Source organism: Tinamus guttatus, unplaced genomic scaffold (genome assembly GCF_059628265.1).
Source record: "Tinamus guttatus ecotype Peru unplaced genomic scaffold, ASM5962826v1 Tinamus_guttatus_pri_ptg000133l, whole genome shotgun sequence".
Lineage (NCBI taxonomy): Eukaryota > Metazoa > Chordata > Aves > Tinamiformes > Tinamidae > Tinamus > Tinamus guttatus.
In genome coordinates this window covers 1,562,201-1,589,008 of record NW_028288667.1, presented here as the reverse complement: position 1 = coordinate 1,589,008, position 26,808 = coordinate 1,562,201, and the positions used below count along the sequence as shown (strand labels likewise).

At 40.1% G+C, this 26,808-nt stretch overlaps 1 protein-coding gene across 1 annotated transcript in view; it reads left to right on the top strand.

Annotated features, from left to right (window-relative positions):
- The window catches only part of NCKAP5 (NCK associated protein 5), a 322,734-nt gene that overhangs the window by 231,143 nt on the left and 64,783 nt on the right, over positions 1–26,808 (top strand). The window contains exons 8-10 of the mRNA XM_088521803.1: positions 5,419–5,487; positions 11,269–11,307; positions 16,636–16,755. Coding sequence (XP_088377929.1) covers positions 5,419–5,487; positions 11,269–11,307; positions 16,636–16,755 — 228 coding nt within the window. The remainder of the gene's footprint in view (positions 1–5,418; positions 5,488–11,268; positions 11,308–16,635; positions 16,756–26,808) is intronic.

Below are 26,808 nucleotides of genomic sequence, written 5' to 3'. Positions count from 1 at the left end.
AACAGACAGGGAAAGGGCTGTAGCTGCAAAGACCTTGGGCTACTTTTTGTTAGGAAGACTTAAACACGGTCTTTTAGGTAATCTTGATCTTTAGTGTCAATGGAGAATTAAAAATATATATTACTGAAATTTTGCACTGCAAGAAGGAGTCATTTCCAGTACTGTCTCATAAAATTTAATCGGACAGAATTATAATTAGTGCTTATATAATTCTGTATTTTGTTACTTAGACTTGCATGTGCATTGCTTTCATCCCATGCCATACTGGAATGTGAATTGAGCATTGGCTGAATATTAAAGTTTCAGCTAAGAAAAGTCAGTAGTTTTCAAGGGTGGGCTCAGGAAGACAGACCATTTTATCATGCCAAAAAGATGATCAGAAATGATGCACCCAGAACAGTTTAGCGCTCATGCATTAAGAAGCAAAGGCAGGAAATTGGTGTCATGGTCTTGATAATTTGTCTCCCTTTTTTTCCCCCATCTTTTATTTTGGAAGAGGAAACCAAGATTAGAACCTTTGGAAGAACGTGTGGGAGTAGTTTGTTGGTTTTGTTGAGTATTGCTCTGCTAAACGTCCCAGCGAGCGACCTGCGGTTCAGCGGGACCCTCTCCCCCTCATGCCAGAGTTGCTCTTTTGCTTGTGGAGAGCTCAAGGAGAAAGGTGGAAACAGCCAACGCGGACGGGAGGATCCATGGGGAGGCACTCGAGCCAACTGCTCATGGGATGCCCCTCTGTCCTTGCTTGGGGTCAGATGACATCAGCTGGCCAAAAAAAAGCCAAAGGACCCAAAAAAAGACGAGAGCAACAACACTTCCTATGGTACCAGTTACAGACTTTGTCCTAGGTTTTAACCTATCTGCTAATATGCTGTATGCAGCCATGACCACAAAAATACACAAAATCATGGGCTGAAAGCATGAAAAAATTGCTGAGCTCATTTGAAGTGCTTGGACAGCTGTTAATACACTGCACAGGTCATGACAAATGAGTGTCTGTGTAGATCAATAAACCTTTCTAGAAAGGGACTAATGGGTTAGTATGAATAACAAAGCAGCGCACATGGAAACCAGAGTTGCAGCAGTGTGTCAGGGATTTTAAAAGTTCACTGTCATAACTTTCTTCCCCTTGACCTTTATTGATGATTCCTTCAAAGCCGGTTGAGTTGCTAACTTGACATACAACCTTTAGACCGTATCCTTTGCCCATGGTGCAAGGTAAATGCCTTCTCTCCTTCCCTACACTCGCCCCCATCCTTTTGTTTTGCCTCGGCACTACAGTGGTTCAATAAGGAAAGCTGTTTTTACGTGCTTTTCTAGCCTTCTAGTAGAAAATTCACTGTTTTAATTCATTTCATTGTGGTTATAAACGTAGAAGACTCTACTGAATACTTCTTCATAGGTACATCAACTAATATTCTTCATGTAAAGACCCCCAAGGCACCCAGAATAGCCTGATTCATTAGGTATTTGGCTAGATAGCAAAGTGTTGTTATTCCTATTTTCCTGACTTTTACAATCAAGGCACAAAGAGGTGAAGTTTAAACTTTTTCAGAACACTTTAGGGACTTTGGTCCAATTCTTATATTCAGTCATGATTTAAGCACTTCACTGCTCTTTCCAGGGGCACAATAAAAATGGCTTTTGCAGGGTGTTAAATGAAAATTGTCCTCTCAAGTGCCATTTACGAAGTTGAAGAAGCAAGCAAATCTGATGGAGTCATGCACGTCCGTTGGCATTTTCACAAATGTGTCTGCCTCTTCTACCAAACACGTAGATAAATATTGAAGAAATTGTAGTTCAGAGATGATCCTTCACCTGGAGTAATGATTTCTAGAATCGTAAAGAGACAAGAGAGAGAGAAGAAATTGTTCTAAATGTGTGTATTGATGTAAGAGTATATTCAGAGTGATATCAGCTATCTGTAGTCTGATGTGAATATTTAGCTGGAAGTTGCCACGCTCCATCAGTAGTAGGTGAGGACTGAGCCCCCAAAGACTCTCAGACTCGGGACAGGGAGAGGGTCTTGGGCTCAGAATGTGTAAACCCAGCACTACAGGTAAGAAATACTTTTGAGGAGAAAGCCCTTCCCACTGTTTTTTGTTTGCTTGGTTCCTCCGAGACAAAAAGCTCTAGTTTCTTTTGCTGTTTAATTTGAAAAAAGGAGGAGTAAATATGATCACATTAAGTATATAATTCAGATGCATGTTTGACTTCAAATTCTTGTGAAAATCACCTTCAGGGGACCTGAAGTATAGCTGATTGTACTGACTCAATAGGCACTTCGATATTAGCCTTCAGTCAAGGCTATCATAGTGCTAAGTATCATCACCATTGTATAGATTAAAAAGAAAAGTATGATGAATTGTCCTAGCTTTACTGATGCAGGACATTAACACATTTTAGAAAATGTGAAGGATGTTAAGGCTGCCTTCTGTAGCAGGTCTTCTCATTTCTTCTAGCACCATGAGCAGCAAATTGTTTTGAACCAAAGAACTTCCTCTGACCCCAAATAATCATTAACTAATTTTGAGGAAACATTGTTTGAAGTGGAAACCTATACAGTTTGTTTCTTTTTTCCTCCTCTGTTTGCATTCCTGGGAAATAAATGAAAGTTGCCCAAATAGCTGCCCCATAAAAGAAAATACAGAATATTCTTAACCAAGTGTAGAGGTGAGAGAAAGCTCTTAGCTGGCATAGAGATAACCATCGTCATTACGAGGGCTGCATTTTCCATCCGGAAAAGAATCAAAGTTACAGTTGACAAAGTCTGTAATAATGACTGTATCTTGGCAATGGTGTCGATACAAGGCAGCCTCTGTTTTATACAGGGAGATCTTAAATGTTCACTTTCAGAATTGATTTTCCATAAACAGTCTCACAGTTTAGAAGAAAGTTGTCTCTAATTAAGGCAGTTGAAAGCTGCTTAGCATTATGCATGTCATGATTTAAATCCTTAAATTTTCCAGTGTTTGCAGAAACTCTTCTGCAAAATGATTTCTTCCAAATAAGAACTAGGAATTGCCTCTATTTTGACATTTGTAGGATCCTTGAATCCATAATGCTCCAAAAGCAACATGTCATGTTTCATTTAGTGGTGAGTTATGTCGCAGTTTTTTTTGGATGAACACAGGGTACTGTGTGTTGGGGGCTGACCCCCGAGAAAGGAGGCGCTTGCCCGTAGCTTGGTGGTGATGGCGCTGCACATCTGCAGCACTGTGCTTGGCTGGGTGGGTGCTGCAGGGCGGCTGTGTTTGTTTCTGTGTGCAGAGCACGATACATAGAATGTGCGTAAATTCCTGGAGGATAACTATCCCTAAGCACAGAATCTAAGAAAATACCTTTCTCGGTAATAATAGTGGTAACCGAGAGTTTCTTCTAAATAGGCCTACTTTGCTTTCGCGGGCAGAAGATGTCTGGAATGTGCAATACTGGAGTAGAGAGATCCCTTGGAGGGAAAAAAAAAAGGAGCAGACGTATAATGACAAAACGCAGCAGTTTCTGTTAAAGAGATGAAGGTTTGGATTAGGAGATGAGGTTTTGAGACCACAGATGCTATTACAAGTTTTGCAAATTAATGCTGTGCGGGGGAATGTGTGTTATTTATGTAGGATTCAGTCGCAGTATAGAGTGATTTAGTGTACTAAGTACTCATTTTCCCATCTTTTGGGAACAGGCACAGGATCGTAACTGAAGCTAGTGAAGTGTTCTCTTCTTCTGCAGTCACTATTACAAAAATGCCAAATAAATAGGCATGATTTAGTCAGTGATCAAGAAGCGCAGAAGTCAAGCTAGCATTAACTGTATTACATCCCTTCAGCACACTTTCAAAGCCACTGGTGGGAAAAAAGGCTTATATTGTACAGAGGTCTCCACTATGACTTGGTAAAAAGAAAAATGTACCTTTATTTATAATGCTGACAAATATAAGTTTCCAAATTTTGGTAACCTATTTCTTTAGGAATAACTTACCGAAATCAGAGATTCAGCTAAAAGACCCAACATGGCTTAGTGTCCATTGACAACTCACAGCATTCCAGAAACCAGCGCGCCGGGAGCCGCGGCCGAGCGCCGCCTCGGTCCGTCCTCCGGCTTCTCCTTCCTGACTGCTGCTCCTGTGGCTTCTGCTGCTGCTTTGCTACTGGCTCGGCGCCTGCAGAACGCCTCGCTGGGTGGTTTGGGGAAAAAATGCTGCAGAACATGTTTTTATCACCATTGCTGGCTTTGGTGGTACCTCCGAGACATCATATTGATTCTATACATTGTTTATTTAGACTTGTAAATAAGTAAGCACTCTGCCCTTCTTCCTTAGCTCCACTTCATTGTTTTCTCTTTTTCAAAACACATGTATGTCTCCCTCCTAGTATCTGATTTTTACAATTTATCTTGAATTTGAAATTATTATCAGTAGATTGATTTATTTGACTTCAGGATTTTCGCGTTGTTGGATGACTGAAATTACTTAACAGAGAAGAGGTAGTGGTTGTTCTCCCCATGAAATCTTTCCATATAGTGTATTATTTTTTTTTCTATAGAATTGTGAATGTTGACCATATTTATGACTCCTCTATCTTAACCACAGTTCTTTTGGAGCCTCATTTGTTAAACTTTTACAGATTGATGGAACAGTAAAAGTGAAGTAAATTGTGTAATAGCTGTAATTATCTGAGTGTATTGATTGCGGATTTATGTTTACGTGGTGTGAAGGGATGCGTTGGAGGCAGAGAGGTTTCTAGAGCCAGTTTTAAATCATAGATTTTTATATATTGTTTCAGTTTATCCATCTTCAAGAGAAAATTGGCTAAAATTTGCTTCTGTGTGTGCCTGATGCTTTTGTGTCCAGCGCACTTCAGAGAATTTCCGTTTCCACCAAGTATTCCTAAACTAAGGCCATAATGTACACAAAAATACACTGGTTTTGTGTAATTTAAGTATCAGGTTGTGCCAATTTTTTAGGTTTGCATGACGCAAAAAATCTGACTACCTTGAAAATTAAGGACAGATTAAAGGCACTACTACAGGGAAAACTTTATCACATTTGAACCAACATACGCTAGAGTGAAATTATCTGACTTTAAGATAGTCCACTCGAAAAGGGCAGGAAGAAAAGATGTACCAATATCTTCTGTGCTCTTTCTTTGCAGATATTCTTACATCTGACAAAATTAGGTAGTAGACAAGCTTAGCACAGCTGCTTCTGTGTTGTTCTGAACTGTAATGCATGCTATGAATAATCTCATAAACTAATGTCACTTCTGTTTTTACTCAAAGCAGCGACTTGCAGCAAGAATAAATTTTATATATCCATTTTTATTTGGGATCTCAAAGAGGCACATGAAGTATGCCCCCGAAGCTAGCTGTCATGCAGCACAACATATGCATTGATTAATTTGCACGTTTATTTATTGTATTTCACTGTAGGCGGAGAATTCAGCACTGGCTCTGGAAAATGAAAGTCAACGAGAACAGTATGAAAGATGCCTTGATGAGGTAAGGGGAATAGAAAAGGGGTCTTTACCTGCTACCACAGTGAAATGGTGAATGAAATTAATCTCTTCCTCTCTTACAAGGCTAATATTATTCTGCAGTTATCCAAGAAAATAGGTCTGTAAGTTGTATGTATTATGACCTCCTCTAGAAATGCTGCTTTGACTCACTTCTTCACCAAAAAATCTGTATCACTGTGAGCAGTATTTTGAATTTTCCATTTTTTTTTTTTTTTTTGTTGTTGTTGTTTTTTTCCTTAGGAGGAGGAAATGATCTCTTACCTGTTTGATTTTGTTTACTTCCACTTTTCTGTAGAGAGGAACACGGATGGAAGTGGCTCCCACTGCCGGGAATCCCCCATACTTTGTACTGTACTGTAGTCCATATTCAGGGAATTTAGCCTCCCTGCTCCCCCTTAGGCTTAACATACCCAACTTCTGTGTTGTTTTTTTCCTAGATGTCGACTCACTTAGTCCTCCCATTTATCCTGAAATAAGGCTTCCCGGTACAGCCAGGAGCCTGAAATGGACTTCAAGTAGATCAGAGTTGCCCTTCCCCTACTGATAGTAGCATAAATAATTAACTAGACAAGGGCACAAACCCAACTCCATTACATTGGCTTCCAGCTCTTCCTTTGAGAACAAGGTGTGTAAAGGTGCAAATTGCATGTAGCAGATGGCAATGTCTTCATGTCTTCATTAGCAGTTTTTTACATTTCTGATGACCATTTGCTCAGGCTTTACTGGACTGATCAATACATCTGTGGTACTAGTAGCCCTGAGTTTAGGCAGGTTCTCGTCAGGAAATCTGCACCCCTGTCAGTGCAGCACACATTCCTCAGGAGGCAGGAATGAACCCCTAGCAGATACAAGTTCCCACTGACTTGTGCCCTGTGTGTTCTGTGGGGCTGGGTTACTCACAAAGCCTTGGTCAACGCTGGCCTCAGTCACTCCCTTCAGTGCACTCTTGGATCTCTTTGCATATATCTGTGTATAGGGATGAAACTATAATGTAATTAAGTAATTATTAATTTTAGTTTAAATTATGGAAATTAACTTAAAGCTATTTTCTGAGCATCCTGAACAGAATCTGCCTACATAATTCATTTTGAAAATGGGCAAAGCACGATAACTGTCAGCCCCAAAAAAACAGACTCCATACAGATTACAAGGACAGAAGATATATTTGTTATTGTGTGTCTGCAGGAACATGATGGATTTCTGTTCCAAGACAGTGTTTCATGCACGCTGTTGCAGTTCAAAGAATGAATAATTATTTCAAACTACCCTCTGAGCTTTATTGTCTTCGGTTGTTGGGTTGTCTCTTCTCAGTTCTTCCATATTATCACAGCTGTATCCATCTTCCGCTGCTATCACGGCTTTTGTTTCCAGGAGGGAGTGCTTCTTATTTGGAAGTGACAGTGGCATTTGGTTTTGTGCAGTCCTGCTTTATTTTATTTTATTTTATTTTATTTTATTTTATTTTATTTTATTTTATTTTATTTTATTTTATTTTATTTTATTTTATTTTATTTTATTTGTCTTCTGTTTGGTGTGCAATGTCCAATGTCCCAAGGCAAGAAAAATGCATTTTAATATTCACAAGTTCTGCAGCCCAATTTCACCTTAGCAGCCACCTGAGTACTTTCCACTGGGAGAGCTTCACAGGAAAGCACATGCTCAAAGTCCAAACAAGGATCTTCCCTACTTCATTACAGTAAAAAATAAAGAGAATTGGAGATGAGAATATATATAATTAGTGAGTAGCCCTGGCAATGATTGTGAGAAGCTTCAGTTCCAAGCAGAGACTTCTGAGGTTGTAACACATGTGACGAAGTCCTTTCCAAGCAGGGATTCTCACTGGAGATCTTAGGAAACTAAAATCTCTTTCATGAATATTTTTATGAGAAAAAAAATATTTTTCCACTTGAAAATTTCTTTCCTTTCAGACTCTAAGTTGGATGCTTTCTTTTCTTCAGACCTGACACAAATCCCACTTCTCCGAAGTGAAAATTTCTTTAGGCCTTTCCTAGTTGAGGCTGTTCTTAAGGACTTCTTCAAGAATCTGTAGAAGAACCTTGTGTAACTGTATCCTGCTGAGCTGCAGCTCCGTTTGTCCCAAGGAGACCTGGTGGGTTTAAAGGAAGGAACGGGGATCTTCCTCAGAGCAAGAGGCTGTGATCACAACTAGGCCTGAGCTAGCTAGCCCTGCCACCAAGGAATTAAATGCCTACTACAAGCATTATTTTAATTTTGCCTTTTCAGTCCAGGTACCAATGAGTGTATTGAACTTCTGGGCTGGCACACAAGGAATGCCACCCTCCAAAGCTGATGCTCAGCCTCTCTTTCCAAATGTAGAAGGCTTTGAGAAAGACATCCACATAGGTGCTTGGGGTATTTAATAGACTCTGCAGGTAATGCAAGTTGAGATGGACACTTGGTGAGCTAGAAGGCTGCAGCTCCTGCACTCGTCTGTGAGATCCTCAAGTCGCTGCTTCTGCCCCTCTGGCTCAGGAAGGCCCTGCTCAGGGCGTGCAAACATCACCAGGACTGGCCACCGTGTTGGTGGCCCCCGTTCCTGGTCCCCAAGGCCTCTTCAGCAGTGTGATAAGGACACTCACCCAAGCGCAGAGTGATGGCCATTAACCCCCATGCAAAGGAAGAGAAAATCACCACCGTGATTCATCTGGCCGTGCGCAGCAAAAAGATATTAGAGCTGATTTTTGAAAGCCTGACTGCCGTTATTTCTCTGCTTTATCTTTTTTTAGCCATTTATTGTTACAGTTCTTTGCTCGCTCATGCCCCGCATTTAATATTGTAATGTGAGTGCTTGCACTTGCAGCTTAAAAAATGCATGTTCTGTGATCATTTTCATGGTAAAATTCAGTGAAACTCAAATATTCATGGAGATGAGATCTAAAAAGAATATGGGTCTAGCTGAAGTGTGCCCTTATGAATTTGAATAAATATGCACTGATTTTTAAAGTAATTGGCCATCTCTGAAGTGTATATATAAGCATCTTTGGAATAATATTTGGAAGAAAGTGGCATTGAAATATTCCAGTACTACACAAATAAGGAAAGAACTCATTTAATTCCAAAAACACCCCGTATCTTTCTGTCTCTAGAAAATTTAATGCCAGAAACAGGATTGTCTTATTGTGCCTTGGGGGTTTGAGGTTAACATGCTTAATCCTAGTTTCCTATTCTGGAATTCAACTGTCAGTCTACTGGCAAGTGGCAATGTCATGTTTATTCACATTACTTTGCCAACCCAGATTTCTGTCAAGCTTCACTATAGTTATGTGCAGGAAATTGTGCACTTTTGGGTAGATGGTATTTTTGCTGAAGTTTTAAGTGTTAAACAACAATGTTACTAAATACATATCAAATTAGCTAATGAAAAGCATAAAGTCATCTTAAAAAAGCATTCTGCCCTTAAGAGTGAAGAAAATATAAAAGCTTTTATTTTAGCACATGCAAAATGCCTTTGCACATATGAAATCATACATTAAAAGACAGAGTTAAGTAAAATCTCAGTTCTTATAGCAGGTATAGTAGTTGTTGTACCAGGATCTCCTTTCTCTGATTCATTCTTTTATAGCTTTTTTGTTAAGACTACTTCACAACATGTATATGTAAATGCAATTGTGTTAAGCAAAAGTGAGGCTTGATCTCTTATTTCTTTTACTGTAGTCCATGAAAAGAAGCCTCACATAAAAATCTTCGCTCTGAACTTGAAAGGGAGGCAGACAGTGTGAGGGCAAGCAGAGACACCCACTCCAAGCCCCCAGCAGACTCTGGGACATCACTGTTCTGCTTCTTGTTTTGCCTCGAGTTTGTGTGCGAATCACAGGTCAAGTCATTTTGCAGCCTGTTTCTTCCCTGCTTGGCAGCAGAGGGAATTTTCCTAGTTCTGCACCCCAGGAGTCAATCCTTGGCGTTCGGTGGGCTCCGTTTCCCCCATTTTTGGTAGTTTGACTCTCAGCTTGGTAGTGCTGCCTATAGGTTGTTCATACCTGTAGCGTCTCTTGATACCTGTAAATAAAAATGGTTCAAGTGTGCTAGCTTAGCAATTTGTTGTCTTCTGCACACGAGCAAGGGCTGTAAGAGTGGAACAGCAACATTATTTGAACTGCAGGAGCTTGGATATGATTCCACTAACAAACTAGTAGGTAACACCCAGTTTATCAAATTGCCTTTCACTAGATTCACTAGAATGAACTAGTTACATATCTTTCTTACAGAGATTTATGGGAGCTGGGGCCCCTGGCAGGTACTTTCATTTAGATACTTAACTTCATACACTCTTAAGTTAAAATTTGTCCCCTATGTATCAGCAAGTCCTTTATTTATTTTTGTATTTATTTTCATTTGGTGGATTATGCCATTTGCACTCCTCTATGCAATGCATAAAGCTGTAAGAATACTTTTCTAGGCAGTTCTGTTGCAAGTGACTTGTGCCCACTTAAAAGAACTTTTTAGCTCTTCTTGATAAAATAGCTGCATGTCAGAAAGTAAAGAAATAATGTATTACATGTGGTTTGTTCAATTTTCAGGTAGAGCAAACAGAACTCTGAAAGCCCATAGGGCAAGGCTCATGGTTTTCCAAAGCTGTTAGACACTTATTTCTGTGGTTATTATTGTTGTTGTATTAGTCTGTGTTTTCTGTTAAATCATATAGAGAGCTATTTTATGTGACCAATGTTCCACAGGCAAAAACAAAGGTGGACCAGCTTGGAGGAAAAAAAGATATATATTATGAGCGTATGAATCAAATGTAACTTTTGGATCTAACAGAACTAAATTATTTGCAGAAATGGGTTTGCTTCCGCTCTTTGTTTATGGTTCAATTCACTCGAATGGTCTCTTTTTTTTTATTTCACTAAGATTAAGGAGAATCAATGCAGTTTTGAACTTCCAAATGACATCATTATGTGCTTTTCTGTAATTTCAGAAAGCCTAAAACATAGAAATTATAACTACTTTCTTTTTGTGCATGGAATGAGATTTCTGGTTGCTCTGCTTTCAAGAGCAAAGATATAGCCAGACACACTGTATGATAGTATTTGTTTATACAGTTTTAAATTACATTAGATTATGGCAGTACTAATAAGAAATACCCAGTTTAGACATCAGCAAGAACAACAAAAAAATATCTTAGCTCCTCTTCCCCTGATCCTTTGGCAAGTATAATTTAGAAACTATATAAAAGAAATAACATGAAAAATTCCCTGTTGAATATATACTTCTGCTAATCAATGCGGTGTAATCTGATTCAAGTTAATTATGCTGTGTGCTGCGAATATCTTCCAACCACCTTCTGATGACAGTAGGTACTTTAATTTTCTGTGGCACTTAATGCCTTCTGCTTGTCATGATAGATGTACCATTTTGTCAATATTGCATCAAGAAGCAATAAAACTTCATGAAAACATTCAGGACTGCGTCCTCGGCTGGTAAAAGCCAGCTCTAGTGAATGCAGTCAATCCGTGCTGATGCCTACCAGCTGCATGTAGGACCGTGAAATTTTAATCTAGCCCAAAGAAGAGATGACAGAAGTTGAGCGAATGTCGTGTCATACTGCAATTGATAAGACACAGAAGTTTGGTTTGAAATGAGGACTAGCATAGAAGCAATTACTTGAATTTTATATACTCCTACTAGAAATATCTAATGAAAACACTAAAGTTAGTGGTGATTGTAGAAGTAAAGGCGCAGTATTGTCATGCATAAGCATATATGATAACATATTTAAATTATATTATTTATTTATTTATTTCAGGTAGCTAATCAGGTTGTCCAGGCTCTACTTACTCAAAAGGTAAGTTGTGATTTGAGTATTTTGGTATGACTTAAAGCTTGCAAGTGTTTATTGTTCACTTAGATGTATATTTTAATTTAGGATATATTTTTCAAACAATGTTATTTCTCTTCTCCCCAGCCCATTCCTGTGGGATAACAAAAATAAAAAGAAAAATCCCAGTCAATAGTTGACATTTTCACTCAGACATTCAAAGAAAGGAAAGGCTGCATGGTGTGGACCTGAGTAGAGGAGAAGTCACTGAATCCAGAGTAGAGATTTAACTGTTCCACTTATGGGCTGAGGAGCAGTGATAGATATCATATATTCTGTTTTTAAAAAAAGCTTTTGATGGTCTCCTGACCCATTCTCACAGGCAAGCAAGGGAAGTATCGTGTAGATGAAATTCATGCAGGGTGGTTGCAAATCTGTCAAAAAGAGAAGATTCACTAAGGCTTTCGTAAAGGTCTGTTATGTCTGAAGTGCTCATTCACACTCTAAATGATTGAATATAGTGCAGTTAACTGCGTTTGCAGATAGAACCTAAGGGGAGGAGTAAAATTTAAAAGTATCATGGCAAAAGGAAGGCAATCTGGAAAAAAAGTTGGATTTGAGAGAGACCAAAGGAAGCATACGAGCAGAATAATACATATGAGCAGAATACCTATGAGCAGAAATAATCAACCACCCAGGTAAAGAGTAGGGAAAAACCATTAGGGCAACAATTCTACAAAAAAATGATCTTGAAGTTGAGCATGAATCAGTGATGTCATTTTGTTGCAAAAATAAAGAAGGCAATAAAGATTTATAATCAGCTATGAAGCCTGCAGTATTCATGAAATGATCCTTCTTGAGATCTAGAGCACTTGATGAATGTGGAATTATTAAAATGTTTTGGATCACTAAGAAGACAAGACTGAAAGGGATGTAAATACATTCTTCCAGAGTGGATACTGCCAGGAAGACTAAAGCCAGCTTTGCCTATGCTGAATGATAGGACAACAAATAACGGGCTTAACATGCACCTTGAAACTGTGTATTGAGGTAGACAAAAACAACCTCCCCAAGCCCCAAAGCTCTCCAAAGGCAAGTAAAGGAATAAATGTTTGAAAGAGGCTGTCCAAAACCTTTGAGGACACCTCTGAGATGGGCACAAGGACCAGCTTCTCCTGAGGACCATCCTGAGCAGGGACCTTTTGATGATGAGCTAGGATGCAGCGCAACAAGTGTGGGTGTGCACTGGGTTTGGGGACAGCGCTGAGGGTCGGAGAGCTCTGGGGATCACCCCACGAGCCTGCGGGAGGAGGCAGCTCCAGGGCTGCTGTTAGTAGCTCCGCAGCTGCCGCCACAGCTAGGGATGAACCCATGGTCATTCCATCCCTTTGGGTTTATTTTGATGGCACCATAGAGCCTTTATTCCGTATGAGGGATGTTGCCCTATGGCACTGGGCGTATCGTGGCATGGGGTGATTTGTGCAAGCCCTGTGACATGAACGTGTCCTGGATTGCTCTGCGCAGACCTGGATGCACACATGCTCTATGTGCTGGGCATCATCTGATGCCTGAGGATGCCTGAGGTCTGACAGCCCCAAAGTTGCTGCTGCAACACCTTTCCGAAATGTAACGTCAGCTAGCAAAATACAAGCCGCCAAAACCTATGTTTTGATGCAGCCTAGCTGGAAGGGGAGGCATTTCTCCATCTAGAAATGGCTGATTCACATTTTGTAATATAAAACTATATGTGATTTGCTCAAGGGTTAGTCTAAATATATTAACCTGTTTTAGAAATATCCTGATTGCTTTCCCAATGAAGGGAGGAGCTTCTGAATCCCTTTGCAAGGGCATCAGGCATTTTAATGGCTGCTTACTTCTAAGTAATCAACGTTTCCAAACCCACAGGAATCAAGGAGTTCATATGGATGCAGTAAAACAGATTTGAATACATTTAATAGAGTAATTTACTAAGTATTGATGGGATTTAACAGCTGCTTACCTATTACTGAGTAATAGCAGCTAATTTAATATCCACTGAAAGAAAGAAGAGGGTGCTCTTCTAAATGCTGATGAATATTAACCGTTGCAGTGCTCTTGACACCCATCACGCGAGTTCTTTTTTCAGAAAGGACAGGCAGACAATAGCGCACAAAAAAGGGGAAATTGGACTCCTCGCGTTGGGTTTCTGAATCCAACGAGTAACTGGTAAACAGATAAACCTGCCGCGGCGCAGCTGAGCGCTGAGGCAGAGGCAGCCGCGCCGCGGAGAGACAACGCTCCGCTGCGGCCTAGTGGGCCGAGGGGAAGGCCGGGAGATTCCCGAAAACCGGGACGAGCCGCCCTGTGCGGCTACGCGCCCTGCGCCGGCTTTGGATTCCACATCGTCCCTCAAGGACTAATTACTGTTTAAATTAAGTGCGTGGTGCGATGCGACACGTGCAGCGCTGTGTACTCGGCAGCCTGCGGAGGGGCTGTGGTTCCACTGAGGGGCTCTGGTGACACAAATTGAGTGAGCGAAGCCTGAGGGATTTATCAATGTCATGGAAACCTTGCAATGGAGTTACGGGCCTAAATATGCAGCTTTCAAGTTTATCATTTATTACAATGCGTATAACATTTCCCTAATGTGAGAGTGATTCCTTTTTTTTTTTTTTTTAACTGGGGTTATGGAGAAACTATATGAATTTGTGATTTGTACTAAATTAGCCACACAGCAAAATTTTGCCATTTTATGTAGCAAAATTGTATGGGCATCCTACCACTTACTAATAGAAAATTTTTCCTCAAAGACATTAAGAAATGATAAAAAAAATATTTGAGGCAAATCCATATGCTGTAATACTTACTGGAAACCTCCATTCTTTCCGTCTTTGCCAAAAGACTTCTCATACCAAGGTAATGTGATAGGACTGCTGAACACTAGAGTTTTCTTTTTCTTTTTTTCTTCTATATAAGACCCAGATAAGCATTTTGAAATTTGAGTTACAACACTTAAAGAAATTGCTTTATGATCTATGGATCTGCACTTTGCATGGTAACCTTGGAGGCAGGAGGGTTTTCAGGAGAACATCAGGTTGCTTCCCTGGGTTCTGCAGGAAAGTTATTTCTTTTTCTTCCTCATCAGTTACAAAAAGAACTTAACTAAGTCTTAAAGCAGGAGAAGCACATTAAGAGGAAAACTGTGTGTTTCTGGAGCCTCTAGTGTCTCTGGCGCTGAGACCCATTTTGGAAAAGTGCAAGTCTGATACTCAAGAGAAGAAGGAAGAACAAAGATGCTTGGTTATTACTGTAGTGAGACCCTAGAAATATTTGAAATATTTATGGGATTATTTTCTTCATAACTGGTTGTTTTGCCCAAGGAGGGGAATTATATGCCTCAGATATTTGCTAGTCACAATTAATGGGTAATTTGGGGATTTTAACATGCCAAGCTCAGACTTTGTTTTACCAGAATACTCCTACCTTATTGTTCCACTTTTTGACTCAGTACTATGAGCAGTGTTGCCATTGGCACTGCAGTTTATAGCGGTTGGACTGGTAATTTACTTTCTTATATTTCATGTTTTAGCAAAAAGTCTAAGGTTTGAGAAACATAAATCTTACAGTTGTAAAACTGTAAGATAGGAAAGTTTTGCACGGAGGCGTTACAGAGATTGCATTTTTTTTCCTACGCTGTCAGCTTCCGTGAATCATTTTTTCCTTTCAGTGCACTTAGTGGGGCTGAACCGTTAGGCGTTATTGTAACAGCCAGGGCTGTGTTTTAAAATCTCTGCTTGTTTGTGAAAGGTAAATAGCGATGAGTCTTGATGCTTGTAGTTTCCTAATAGAGATTGTATGTGTAAAACCAGAGATAAGAGAGGTCTCACTGGCAAAACTAAAACTTTAGGTTTTCGCAAAACATCAAACTCAAGCTCTTTTTTCTTGGCACGATGGGAGGCTGGAGTCATTTAATTTGGACAGCCTAATAGTCACCTAAGTATTAAGATGAGAAAATGTCTGGAGAAAGTAACTATTAATTAATAGTATCTTAAAGCTTGATACATAAGAAAATATCTCTAATTTTCTGAAATTTTCAAGATGAGCTTGTTCCATTGTGTGTTTATCTCTTACAACCTTAGTACTAGTTGCAGGGGAGACCAGCACTAGGCAAGAATTTAGGCTGTATCTGACTATCTGACTATAATTTCCACCTCTGAGTTGTTTTTTCATATGGTTAGGTTGTTACGTTGATAATAGTATTGACAAGACAGCATATGGAAATCCAGAGGCCTGTTTCTCCACCTTCATATGGTGGAAAGTAAAATCAGCTAGGCAATACCACAGGGTAGCAACTGTCCTAATTTTAAAGAAATGTGGAAAAGTGGTTTTGGAAGTTAAAAAAAAAAAAAAAAGGATATAAATGATTGTTTTTCTATGTAAGCTTTATTAGGAAACAGCTCATCCTGATTTATGAAGCTCTTATACTCCAAAGTGGACAACTGCACATATTCTTTAGCAAGACTAAAGGTCAGATTTTGCTTTGTGTCTCCAAAATCCTCTTTCTCAGAGAATTAAGCAGCCAGGAAAAGCAGGTCTTATATTGAAGTCAGAAATAAGGGTGTGTTTTTTTCTTTTTTTTTTTTGCCCTATCTGAAGGCCATTACTGGGTTGCTTATTATGAACCTGGCTGAGCCTTGTCTGAAAGATGGGCATCTCTCAGTTTAGGCTGTAAGGTCATATGCCTTAAGATGGAGAGGTTTTACGTGCTCTTTCTGCTTCAGATTGACTATTTAAGGCCTCTTGGTACATCATGTTGCAAATGGCACTTGAGATCATATTTGCAACTGAATTTAGAGGATGTTTTTCTGTGTCCTGACCACCTCTGTAGTGACCAGCAGTGGTGGTGAAGATGCAAACCCTGCACAACATGTCAGGCTGAGCTAGTTACTCCAGGGAAAGCAGGGAGGAGATCAGATTCAGAAGAGCACCTTGAAGGCACAGTACCTCTTTGCACCTGGTACCATGTGGCTTATGCTTTTTCCACGGCTTGTGCTCCTTATAATTGCTCACATCTTAATTGCTGTGCTCTGCTTTGTGTCAGTGTGGCTACAAAATGAAACACATTGCTGGTAAAGTCACTTTTTATACTGATGGAACATTCCAAAGGGATATCTCATGTAACTTATATTTCACATTTCAAGGTTTTTTAATGTTATCCTATGATGATTAGAGAAAATGAAGTAGCACATGTTTGTGATTTTTGCTATTTTAAAAGTTTTATAATTGTTTCTTCTGGATTTCTGGCATAACATAAAGCTTTTTTTAAGTGCTTCGGTTAGCTTCTTTCTAATCTTTCTATTTCTCCTTGTGCTGCAGGATCTGAGGGAGGAATGCATAAAGCTGAAAACGAGAGTTTTTGATTTGGAGCAGCAGAACCGAACATTAAGTGTGCTTTTCCAGCAGAGAGTCAGGCCAGCCTCTGACCTCCTCCTTCAGGTAGGAAATAGCCTATGCAGAAGGAGAGCTATGAGCTTTACGTTTCTCACAATTATGAAGTATTTTTCTTCTTCAGGTTGTGTCAATAAGCAGGAAATGATAGTTAACAGATTTAATATATTATAAGAATATCAGTTACCTGTAATATGCCACCTTTGAACCTGAGAGTGTGCACCAGCAGACTGTGGCTGCATATCATATGCTAATGCGGGGAGAGGAGCCCACCTGAAGAGTAGCTCAATTTCTAGATGCTTCTTCATTATGATAAATGGAAGGATATGGGATCATTATCCCTCTACAGGGGAGAAACTTGGGTTTCTTAACATTCTGCTTGGTGGTGAACAGTATAATGTCTTGTGAGAAGACAGCCCATTTATTTAACTTTTGCCATATTTCTTATAAGGACTTAAAGTACTTTTTCATAAGCTTTTTTTAACCTTTAGTGGAAGAATGTAGCATAGGAACCAACTGACCTATCTCCTGCTCCTTTACCATTCTGGACGAATCAGAGATGCTTCAGTTGCCCTTTAGATTTGGCAAAGTCCCTTATATTATGGATTAATCTATCTTTTCATTATCCTTTTGTGGAAGTGGAATTGACTTGCAGTTTCTTCCAGAAATCTGACCATGAACCAAGAGAATAAGCAAATGAAGACCAATAAAAACTAAGCAGTTTTCTAGCTAGCAACAGGGCAAATTCTGGCTTTAGTATTGTGCAAGTCTTTGGTGCCAGCGTTAGAGAAAAGCTCATCAATATGTGGTAGGAGTTGATTGGGTAACGTCGGGTAGATAAGTGGGATTGTCCGTGTAATTACTTCAATCCTCTGATGTGGCACACACTAACAGGGTAAGATCTGGCCCTTTCTGTGTTGCTCCTGGGTGTTGCTCACAAGCTGCATCAAGTTGGGCCATTTGGTGAGGTATCACGGCCCACTCACCAACACATGCTTAAACCTAAGGGAATATCCAGCACGGGGGCAAAGAGGCTTCCCGCAAAACTCGAAGGCATGAGCAGAGTGACACCAGGTCACCAGTCACCCAACTTTGCCCTTGGTAGCAGGGAATGCAGCACAGCATAAATTTAGGCAGAATCTGCTCTCGTCGAGCAAAGTGGCGGTGGAGCAGAGTTGATGGGTCCTTGCAGGCCACCACGGGGCCCTAGCTCTGCTGGTGCTCCTAGCTCATGATAACGTGTTGATTGGGTGTTGCCAGGTCAGGACCCTCGTTATTCTGCTTTCTGCTCCCTCCCTGCTGCTTCCTGCCCTGATTTTCCATCCTTCCTGGATTCCTGGTTGCTGGGGAAAGCCAATTGCTCTTTATTCATTCTGGGTCTCTGATATACCCGCTGCAGCACGAACCTTTATCGCTTGCTTCTGCCTTTGGCTGTCACATCCCCTGCTTCTTCTTCCTGTTTTCTTCTTCTTCCCTTTTTCCGTCTCCTGCCTGCCTGACTCTGGTCCTCATTAGCCTTGGGTCAGATTGCAGCAGAGTCACATACTGCACATTGCTGCAGAGTTGGCTCTGCTTCCCAATTCCTTGTGTGGCAACAATAAAGCCCCGTTATTCTGGGCATGTTAAAAAAGTGTTAGGCAACACCTGCCAAGGAAGAGGGATCAAGGCCCTGCCTTGAGTTCTTTGCAACTGAATTGTGTCACTGCTGTAAAAAGAAGAGGTGAACCTGCCTCAAGTAGAAGAAAGAACTGAATAATTCAGTAGGTTTTCCTGATGGATTCAAACTATTTTTCATCATTGCTCAGCAGACAGGCCTCAAAACAGGATTCCCCCTCCTCCTTTTCACATGCTTTGTCTTCATTGGCTGAAGAAAAAAGGAGAACCAAGATCTCTCTTAAAGTCCAGGTCTCCCAGATGGCAGCAAAATGTGCTGTTAAGTCCCTGCACTTGCTATTCCCAGATTTTGAGGCTCTTGGGGAAAAAGGCAAAGTATATCACTGTTAAAGCACTTTGTATGTCGTTTCTACAGAAAAAGAAAAGAATAGTTTTGTGAGTTTACAGAAATTAATCTATCTTCTAGCTTTATGCTGGACTTGCATAAATGGTACATAGTCTTGCAGTCTGAGAGGTAACCTGAAGAAAGATTTTTCCTTGTGATTGAAATTAAGCAAATAATGTATTGATGAACAGTTAGGATTATGTCTTTCGGGTAATACTTAAATCTGAGGTTTAGAGCAGTAGCCAAATATTTGCTTAAAGCTGTTGTCATACAGAAGAGTAAAGATAAGGTTAAGGGTATTTCAGTTAATAATTCATGTCCATATTTAAAGTGAAAGGACAAATACTGCTAATTTGCCTTTTATACAGATCAATTTTACTTATGTGCTGATCTTGTACTAGGAGCATTCACACTCAGCACGATCACGGATTTTCAATAATGCTGCAGAAGTGGGTGCAAGTTAAGAAGTATCTATTGTGTTGTACAGTGTAATTGTATCATGTTAGTTACTTTTTTTGCATATCATCTTTGCAACTTTGTTGCACATGACCATCAAATTATTCTGTGATTGGCACTGGAAAACTTCCACAATAAAGATAAAGTTATTTTTAAACCATAAACATTCTTGACATCTCAAATCTCAACAGAAATATGGACATCATTCTAGTTTAGAGTCTGTATAATGGACATTACTGATTTCAAAGTAGTGACTCACCATTACCATAAATTTCTTTGTATACTTGATCTTAAGCAAAGTGTACACTCTCTGTACGTCTTCTTCTCTAAAATAAGTTATAATTCACAGTCTTATTGATAAAAGGGTTTATCCGAGCGCTTTAAATTTGACTTCAGAATAATGCCCTGTGTATGATCCTGATTGCACTCTGTTGCTTCTCCTCATGCTTCCACAAAGATCAAAAGAGAGACTGATTAATACTGATTTAAAAAAAAAATCATGTCCTGAAAGTTTTCACGATTGCATCAGGAGTCCTTCACTGCAAAACTATTATTTAGTATTACACTTTGATGCATTTGCAAAAAAAAAAAAAAGAAAAAAGAAAAAAAAAGTATTTGTGAAATCGCAGAGCCTGGTAATATTTTAAAAGAAATAAGCAATGTTTTTTTTGAGGCAATTGATTATATAGATTGCTATGTAAGTTCTTGGGCATGAGGAATTTTGGTGTACTTAGTGACCCAGGAGATAACTCATTCCTGTCCTGCAAGATTAAATAAGTTGGGACACACATGCTAAAGAGGAGCAAGAGATACCTCAGGCTATTTTGCATCACCTCTTTTGTACTGTAGATAACTTCAAGAGCCACCACATCTTTGTGGGGACTGTCTTGCTAGCTGAAGGGTGTGATTTACAGAGCCAGGATTAGGGTAGATAAATAAGGAGGGGCCTGATCACATTTATTTATTTATTTATTTAATTTTAATTCAACCCGTCTTCTCTCTGAAACGTCTTCCTGACAGAGAAGCAGCCTTGGAAGAAACCTGTTTCAGCAGCACCTCAAGAAGGTATTATTTAAGCAATGATACTAATTAAGGTCTAGCACTGAAGAGTAGCTCTGCCCTGGCAGTCTTCATTTTCTGCAATTACTGCAGCTGCTAAATAGGGGCGAGATGCTCTGTATCATAGTAAGAGAGGTTTGGAAAAGAAAATTGAGAACTACATTACTGAGAACTACATTTTGGTTAGTGGCTTTATATTTCATCTAACACTGGGAGAAACAGGATAACAGATGATGATTTAAAATTGTATGGAATGAAGCTGACAGGAAGTGAAGAGGTGAGTGTGTGCATGTGATACACGGGAGTTTGCCGAAGGGACCAGGTAAGGCCAAAGAAAGGATAAAAGAGTAGGAAAAAAAAGCCTCAGATGAAACTTCTGACTACTCCTTTGGCTATGTCCATGTACAGCATCTATGAAATATGTTTAAAAGTAGACATCAGTATCACTGTATGTCCTGCCTTAATTCTAAATGAAACAGTATACATAGAATAGAAATAGAAGCTTTAAACTATTAAAATCACCAAAATACATTTATTTCCCACTTTTTAGCTGTGATTTCTCACAAACCTCTTTGATTTGTTGGACTTGGACTGCTTGCTCTTGTGGCGTAGACCTTCTCTCAGATGTCTTCTGTTCTAGTTAGCTCTCTTTGTTCACTTGCAGCTGGAAATAAAACTAATGGCATTGAACCTGACTCAGAGAATACATATTCTGCTTTGGCTGCACTGATGACTTGCACAAAGTATGATCATCATTTCCTTATATTATGTCTCTCTTTTTACATAAATGTTAGCTGAATTATTCCCACAGATGAGGTCTTGGTTTCACTTTTTGCCAAGAGATTGCTGCCACAGGTGTTTTGAAGGCATGCAGGGAACCTTCAATGAAAGGTGTAAAACAGTGGCAGATAGCAACATTTATTGAGTTGATTTATTTGATTAAGTAAGTAATACAATTTCTATAGTTGGGAAAGCATAAAATAATATTACTAATCATAAGATTTACAGCATCTCTGATCCTAAACTATATTTTCCTTTCCATTTTTATTTCTGTCATAAAAATTCCGCTTTACTAACTCCGGAACAAAGCAGGGAGGGCTCTTAGAGCATCTATCTTTTTCCCTGTGTTTCCCTACCTAGTTTCATTCATTACTCGCAGATATTTCACAGTGTTTAACTGCACGTCTAGAATTTTGTCCAGAATGCTATGGCACAGTCGGCTAAATTCTCAAGAGGTTAATTTAAATAATAACTACTTTGTCATAGCTGCATTGACATTAGCTCTCTTAATAACCTGACAATTGTGCCCTGATATACGAGTGAGAGAGTAAGTGCACACACTTAGATGGAAACAGTTGTACAACTTAGCAGGAAGGGGTAAATTGCACCGATGACATTTTAATATATGGGAAGACAAAGAGGGCAGTTAATTGTCCTCTCACCTGACAGCAGGAGATGGAAAGTTTGGCCTCAGAGGCTGACCTCCCACTCAGGCGGCTTTAGACGTGATGGGGTCTGCATGCAGAAGGGTGGAAGGGAGGTTGCATTGCTGTACAGCTATTAGGTATTAGGTTAAATACTGCAGAAAGAAAGTGTTCGAGGGTTTGAAACTGAAGCTGAAGAACACCAGGTATTACTAGGAAACAGTTTGTTGGCATAGAAGCGTGTATTGAAATAACAGAGTCTTTGCCTGCTGGGCAGCAGCATAATTCATGCCTGGTGGGAGGCCGGCTCCCCGGCCTGCCCAGTGCCTCCTGGCTCTCCAAGGGCAGTCTGAGACCATGGTCATCAAATTATGCCTGAAGTCTAGAAATTCCTGCCCTTGGTCTGCTTATTTTCTTATTCCACATTTGTTGCATTGCATCCGTCGGGATATGCTTATTTTCACTTCATTCCTCTGCTACAATAATGACTTAAGTACAGAGCAAGCTGGATGTATATTAAGTATAAGCTAGTGGGTTTTGCCCCGCTGGTGGCTCCTGGCTGGATGTGACCTGCAGCCTCCTGGAGTGCCCTGTCAGGTCAAGGACAGCAAAGGTATGGGATTACTGTCAGGAGGATCCTGTCCCGAGAAGGGGAACGCAGCCCTGCTGCAGTGTACAAATGATACAAGCGTTTCTGTATATCAGATCCCAGATAGCAATCTTGTAAGGAACACTCAAATATTTTTTTTTTCAGACTCTCAGAGCAAATTAAGGGAGCGTTTCTTCATTCAGAGTGCTGATACCATTATTTCCAGCCTTGCATTATCTCAGTAATCTGGTCTGTGTCTGCTTTCTGTTTCTGTCATGCCTCTACTCAGCAACAGCATCTGAGAAGACAGAAATAAAAAGCTTTGAATCTTTGTATTTTATCTCGGCTTAAATCATCAGCGCGGAATAATGCAGTAAAGAAAGATATTTCTTACTACCCTGTTTAGAGCCCCAAATCTATGCTGGAGAAGCATTGCCCACGAATGATGTGAAGGATGCGCGAGAACCTGCTGGTTAGGTGGACGGCGGCCACCCTCAGTGAGCGATGCAATGCACCTCATCCCTATGAGAGAAGGGGTAGTTGATACGGAGAGTGGCTTTAACAAGATGCAGTGACAAGGCTGCTGTTATTTACTGCACGGAGGACATTTCCAAGGAGACCCTCCCGTTGCATCCCGGGGTTCGGGTTGGACTCCCCTGCTTTCCAGACTCCTCCTCAGGGGAGCCTGGGCGAGCTAGATGCAATCTTAGGCCCAGACTTGGTCAGCGGCTTGTGTTATGTGCACAGTCAGTCCCAGCAAGGCTTGCCAGCTGTTAGGTTGAGTGAGCTGCCTTCGCCAACCAGGGCTCAAGGGTCTCAGCCCCGAGGAGTAACGTTCGGGAGAGATCCCGGCATGCAGGATCTAATCTGCAGATCGGGATCTGCTGCATCTAGATCTAATTCAGGATCCCAGGGTTTTTCACATAGACAGGTCATATTCTTTGAAGGGGAGTCGGAGCTGTCGCTCACAGCATTGCGAACTAAAGAAATAAAGGACAGTTCATGTTCAGGGGAGAACAATATTTTATTATAAGAAGAGAATCAGATTAACTGACCTGATAGGTTTGCTCCGTCTGAATTTCTTTTGGTGATTTCCCTTCTTGTTGGTCTGTTGTCTCTCCTTTCAGCACCTGAATTCTTACCAATTTGCTCCAAAACAGAAAACAAGCATTAACTAAAGCTTGACAGGCATGTAGTTCTGCTGAGAATAATGTTTCTAGTACAAAATTGCTCCCAAAAGCCAGAATTTCTTATGTCCATATAGTGTAACTATCCTTAAGAGATTATACATGAAATAAAATAAAAGCACAGATAGGCTTTTCTGTATCTGCATCACATGGAATTTTGTGACCCAGTTCTGAAGACAAAATTCTCAGATACGATGTCTAAAAATGAGCTTTCTCCATCACCCTCATGATAATAAATCGCTAGAGATATACCAACAATAGTAAATAAAACGAGTAAATAATCTTTAGGAAAGACGGAAATGATCTCTGTTGAAATATTTATGGATGATTTTGTGGAGGAAAGCAATACTACGTAAGTGTAGTAGTAGTATTAAGTGTGGTGATGTGACAGGCCCGAGCCACAAAAGTGATGTTCTACTGCCTGTTATTTTAGTTTAGACAAGGAAAACCATTCATGAGTGAACTGTAGATTTCTTTTTATTTTATGCATGGATTTGTATTATCACTGATGATACACATGGTGGCAGGAATCCGATACGGCATTTGAGACCCTGGGCAAGGATGTGGGCAGAGTCATTAAGCAGAACAGTGCGTTTTGTGCTTTTCTGCTGTCAGTGTCTGCATTCAATATGGAAAGAAATCTGAGGAAATAAGCAAAGAATTACCATCGTATATTCCTTTTCAAATTTGCCCTATGCTTCAGACTTCTAATAAGCATTAAAAAGGTGCACCTTTTTCTGATAGCAAAAGTTAGCGTGGATTTGGTGTGGTTGTTAGTTGTGGAGGACACGCCATGTGTCACATCTAAGAGTGCAATTGTGTGTCATCGGGTCAGCTTTTAAAACCTCCCCATTTCAAATCACGCAGTGGATTAAAGTAGTAGCCACTGCAGGTCCTTCTTAAATACAATCTGCATAAACAACAGGTGTGCTGGGTAATTGTTTTCTCATCATGGTGCATATTTCACACTCCATAACTCCCAAATGAAATACCAAAAGAATGCATAAAATCAAATGATTCAAAGATTTAGAGGGTTTCTCTTCATTGCAATAAAGTGCAGGAATGTAATCATTATTATTACAGGTGTGTCATTTTTGTCTTATTGCACTAATGGAGCTAAATATGTAGGGTTTTTGGTATCTTAAAAATAGCAAAATCTAAATGAAGGATGACGACTCAAAACTGTGTATATGAAATAAATAGTAGTAGGTATGAGATTAATTTCATCTGTATTGTAAGGCATTCAATACATGTAAATCTTTGTCTATAATTTCCTTATTTTTTAGTTGCCTTTTTTATTCTTTATTTAAGTACAGTGACGGAATTTCAGCATCTGAAGAAATGTGGAACTGAGCTCTTTTACTTAAAAAGAGGTGTACCACTAAGTGCTCTACTTGATGACATTTAAGCTGCTTAGATTTTATCAAGTCAGTGTAATTTGCAAGTAATTTAAAATTAAATCTTATACATTTCCTTAGATGAATCCATCCAGCATTATGCTAAGTGGTTTTTAGCACATAGGATTACTCAGTAAGATTTCCTGTTGCCATCTGTTATGAAAAATACCCCACTTTTTTGGCATATTGTGGTATACACTCCGTATGTTTTATATACTATTACATATACCACACATGGAAGAAAGGCTTGGTAATTAGAATGAAATATTGCTCATAATGAATCATAAAACACCCAGTGAACCAACCCCGTCCTTCAGTATTGAATTTTACTAATGCTCTCCTTTGTTTCCCAAATGACCCATCGCCTTTACTGATGCTTTGGATACTGGTAAGATTCAGATCCTCATCCGAAGGCTGTGACACTATTGACTAAATCTGTTGACCTCGCTGAGAATGTGAAATACTGTATTGCAAGATAAAATCAGAATGAGGATACTCAGTGAAACTAAAGAGTCCATTAATGCCTTAACTCTTAAATTACTCTTTAGGTTTCTCTCTTGATAAGGACAAGCTAAATGGAAAAGTTACCTTCATTAATATTTTAACTCCCGTCAGAAAGTTACCTGTCATTAAATCTTTCCCAATGTGATACTGATGGGCATGAGTCTGACTGTATTTGTAGTTTTTGAGGGATTTTTTTGCATTTTTAGATGGCATTCAGGCTCCGTGGTGCCTCTGGATGTGAGGATGCCGTGTTTCATTAGTCACTTCCCAACGTCTGGGTGCAGGGAGGAGCAGTGATTTGTCTGTGTCCTGTTTGCATTACAAGGGCATCTTGAACATTATAAATTAAACTCCAGCTTACTGCATTAGAAGTATGAAAAACAGAGCATCAGTGTAATGGCCTGCTGAATTGATATTGTGATTTACCTCTCTGCAATAGATGCCCACTCTTTGGTTCATTTTCTGGTGTGCATCTTCCAAAATGAACTACTTCCTTTTGTAGTGTTTCAACATTAAAAAAAAAAAAATTATATTCAGTCCGATGTTAAAAACTGAAATATTCCATCCATTTTTAGAAGTTTCTTTTTACTCATGCCCATTTTTTTCCTCTAAATAAGCATCGTGTGCCTCTTCCTGCAGGGTAGGTACTAGGTGCGTAGGCACCATTGCTCCGTGTTATGGACACTGTAAGTGTGAATGTGAATCAGAGACTAGTGTTGCATTTTCAAGGCTCACTTAAATTTATTCCATAAAATGGTCCGTAGGAGATACTTGACAATAATTTGACATATGGGCTCCCTCAAGACACAGGGAATTGCCTCAGCACTGTTACTAGTTCGTGGGGGAATAACAAATGGAATTAACCTTTAATTTAGCTCTTCAGGCCCTTGCCCGAAGGAGCCGGGCGCTCATGGATGCAGGCCGTGTGCTGAGCTCTTCTGAAAATCCGGTGCCGACCTGGGAGCTGACCCCTGGGAAATTCCTGCTAATACCTCCTAAGCCCTGCTTTCATCTACGAGGAAAACTGCTCAGTTCCCAGGGCCCGGATCCCAAACGCGATGCTCCTTCCCAGCGCGGGCAGCTGCCGAACGGCTCCGAGCGGCTCCGAGACGGCCGTTCGCCACGGGCTGCAGTGCGGGCAGGACCCCCTGTGTTTTCTCACCGCTCCCAAAGGGCGCAGTGGGACCGCAGAGGCCAAAGGCAGAGTTTGAGGTGCTCATTCACACCTTCAAGTCCACAGAGCCCTACTTTATGCTGCACACGCGCCCTGTAATTTTTGTGTATCTGCAAAGTTGTTGCAGAGGTTGAACTGCTGCTTAGATCCATGGTTCCATTTACGGTTTTGCAGGATGACACAGAACAACACGCACATGCACACATGCAACAGAGATGCATGGTCATGGTGAAACTCCACAAGCCTCATTGCTTAAAAGAGGCAAAAGTTTGGGAAATCTGAGGAACAATCCCTAACCTGGCAGAAATTATT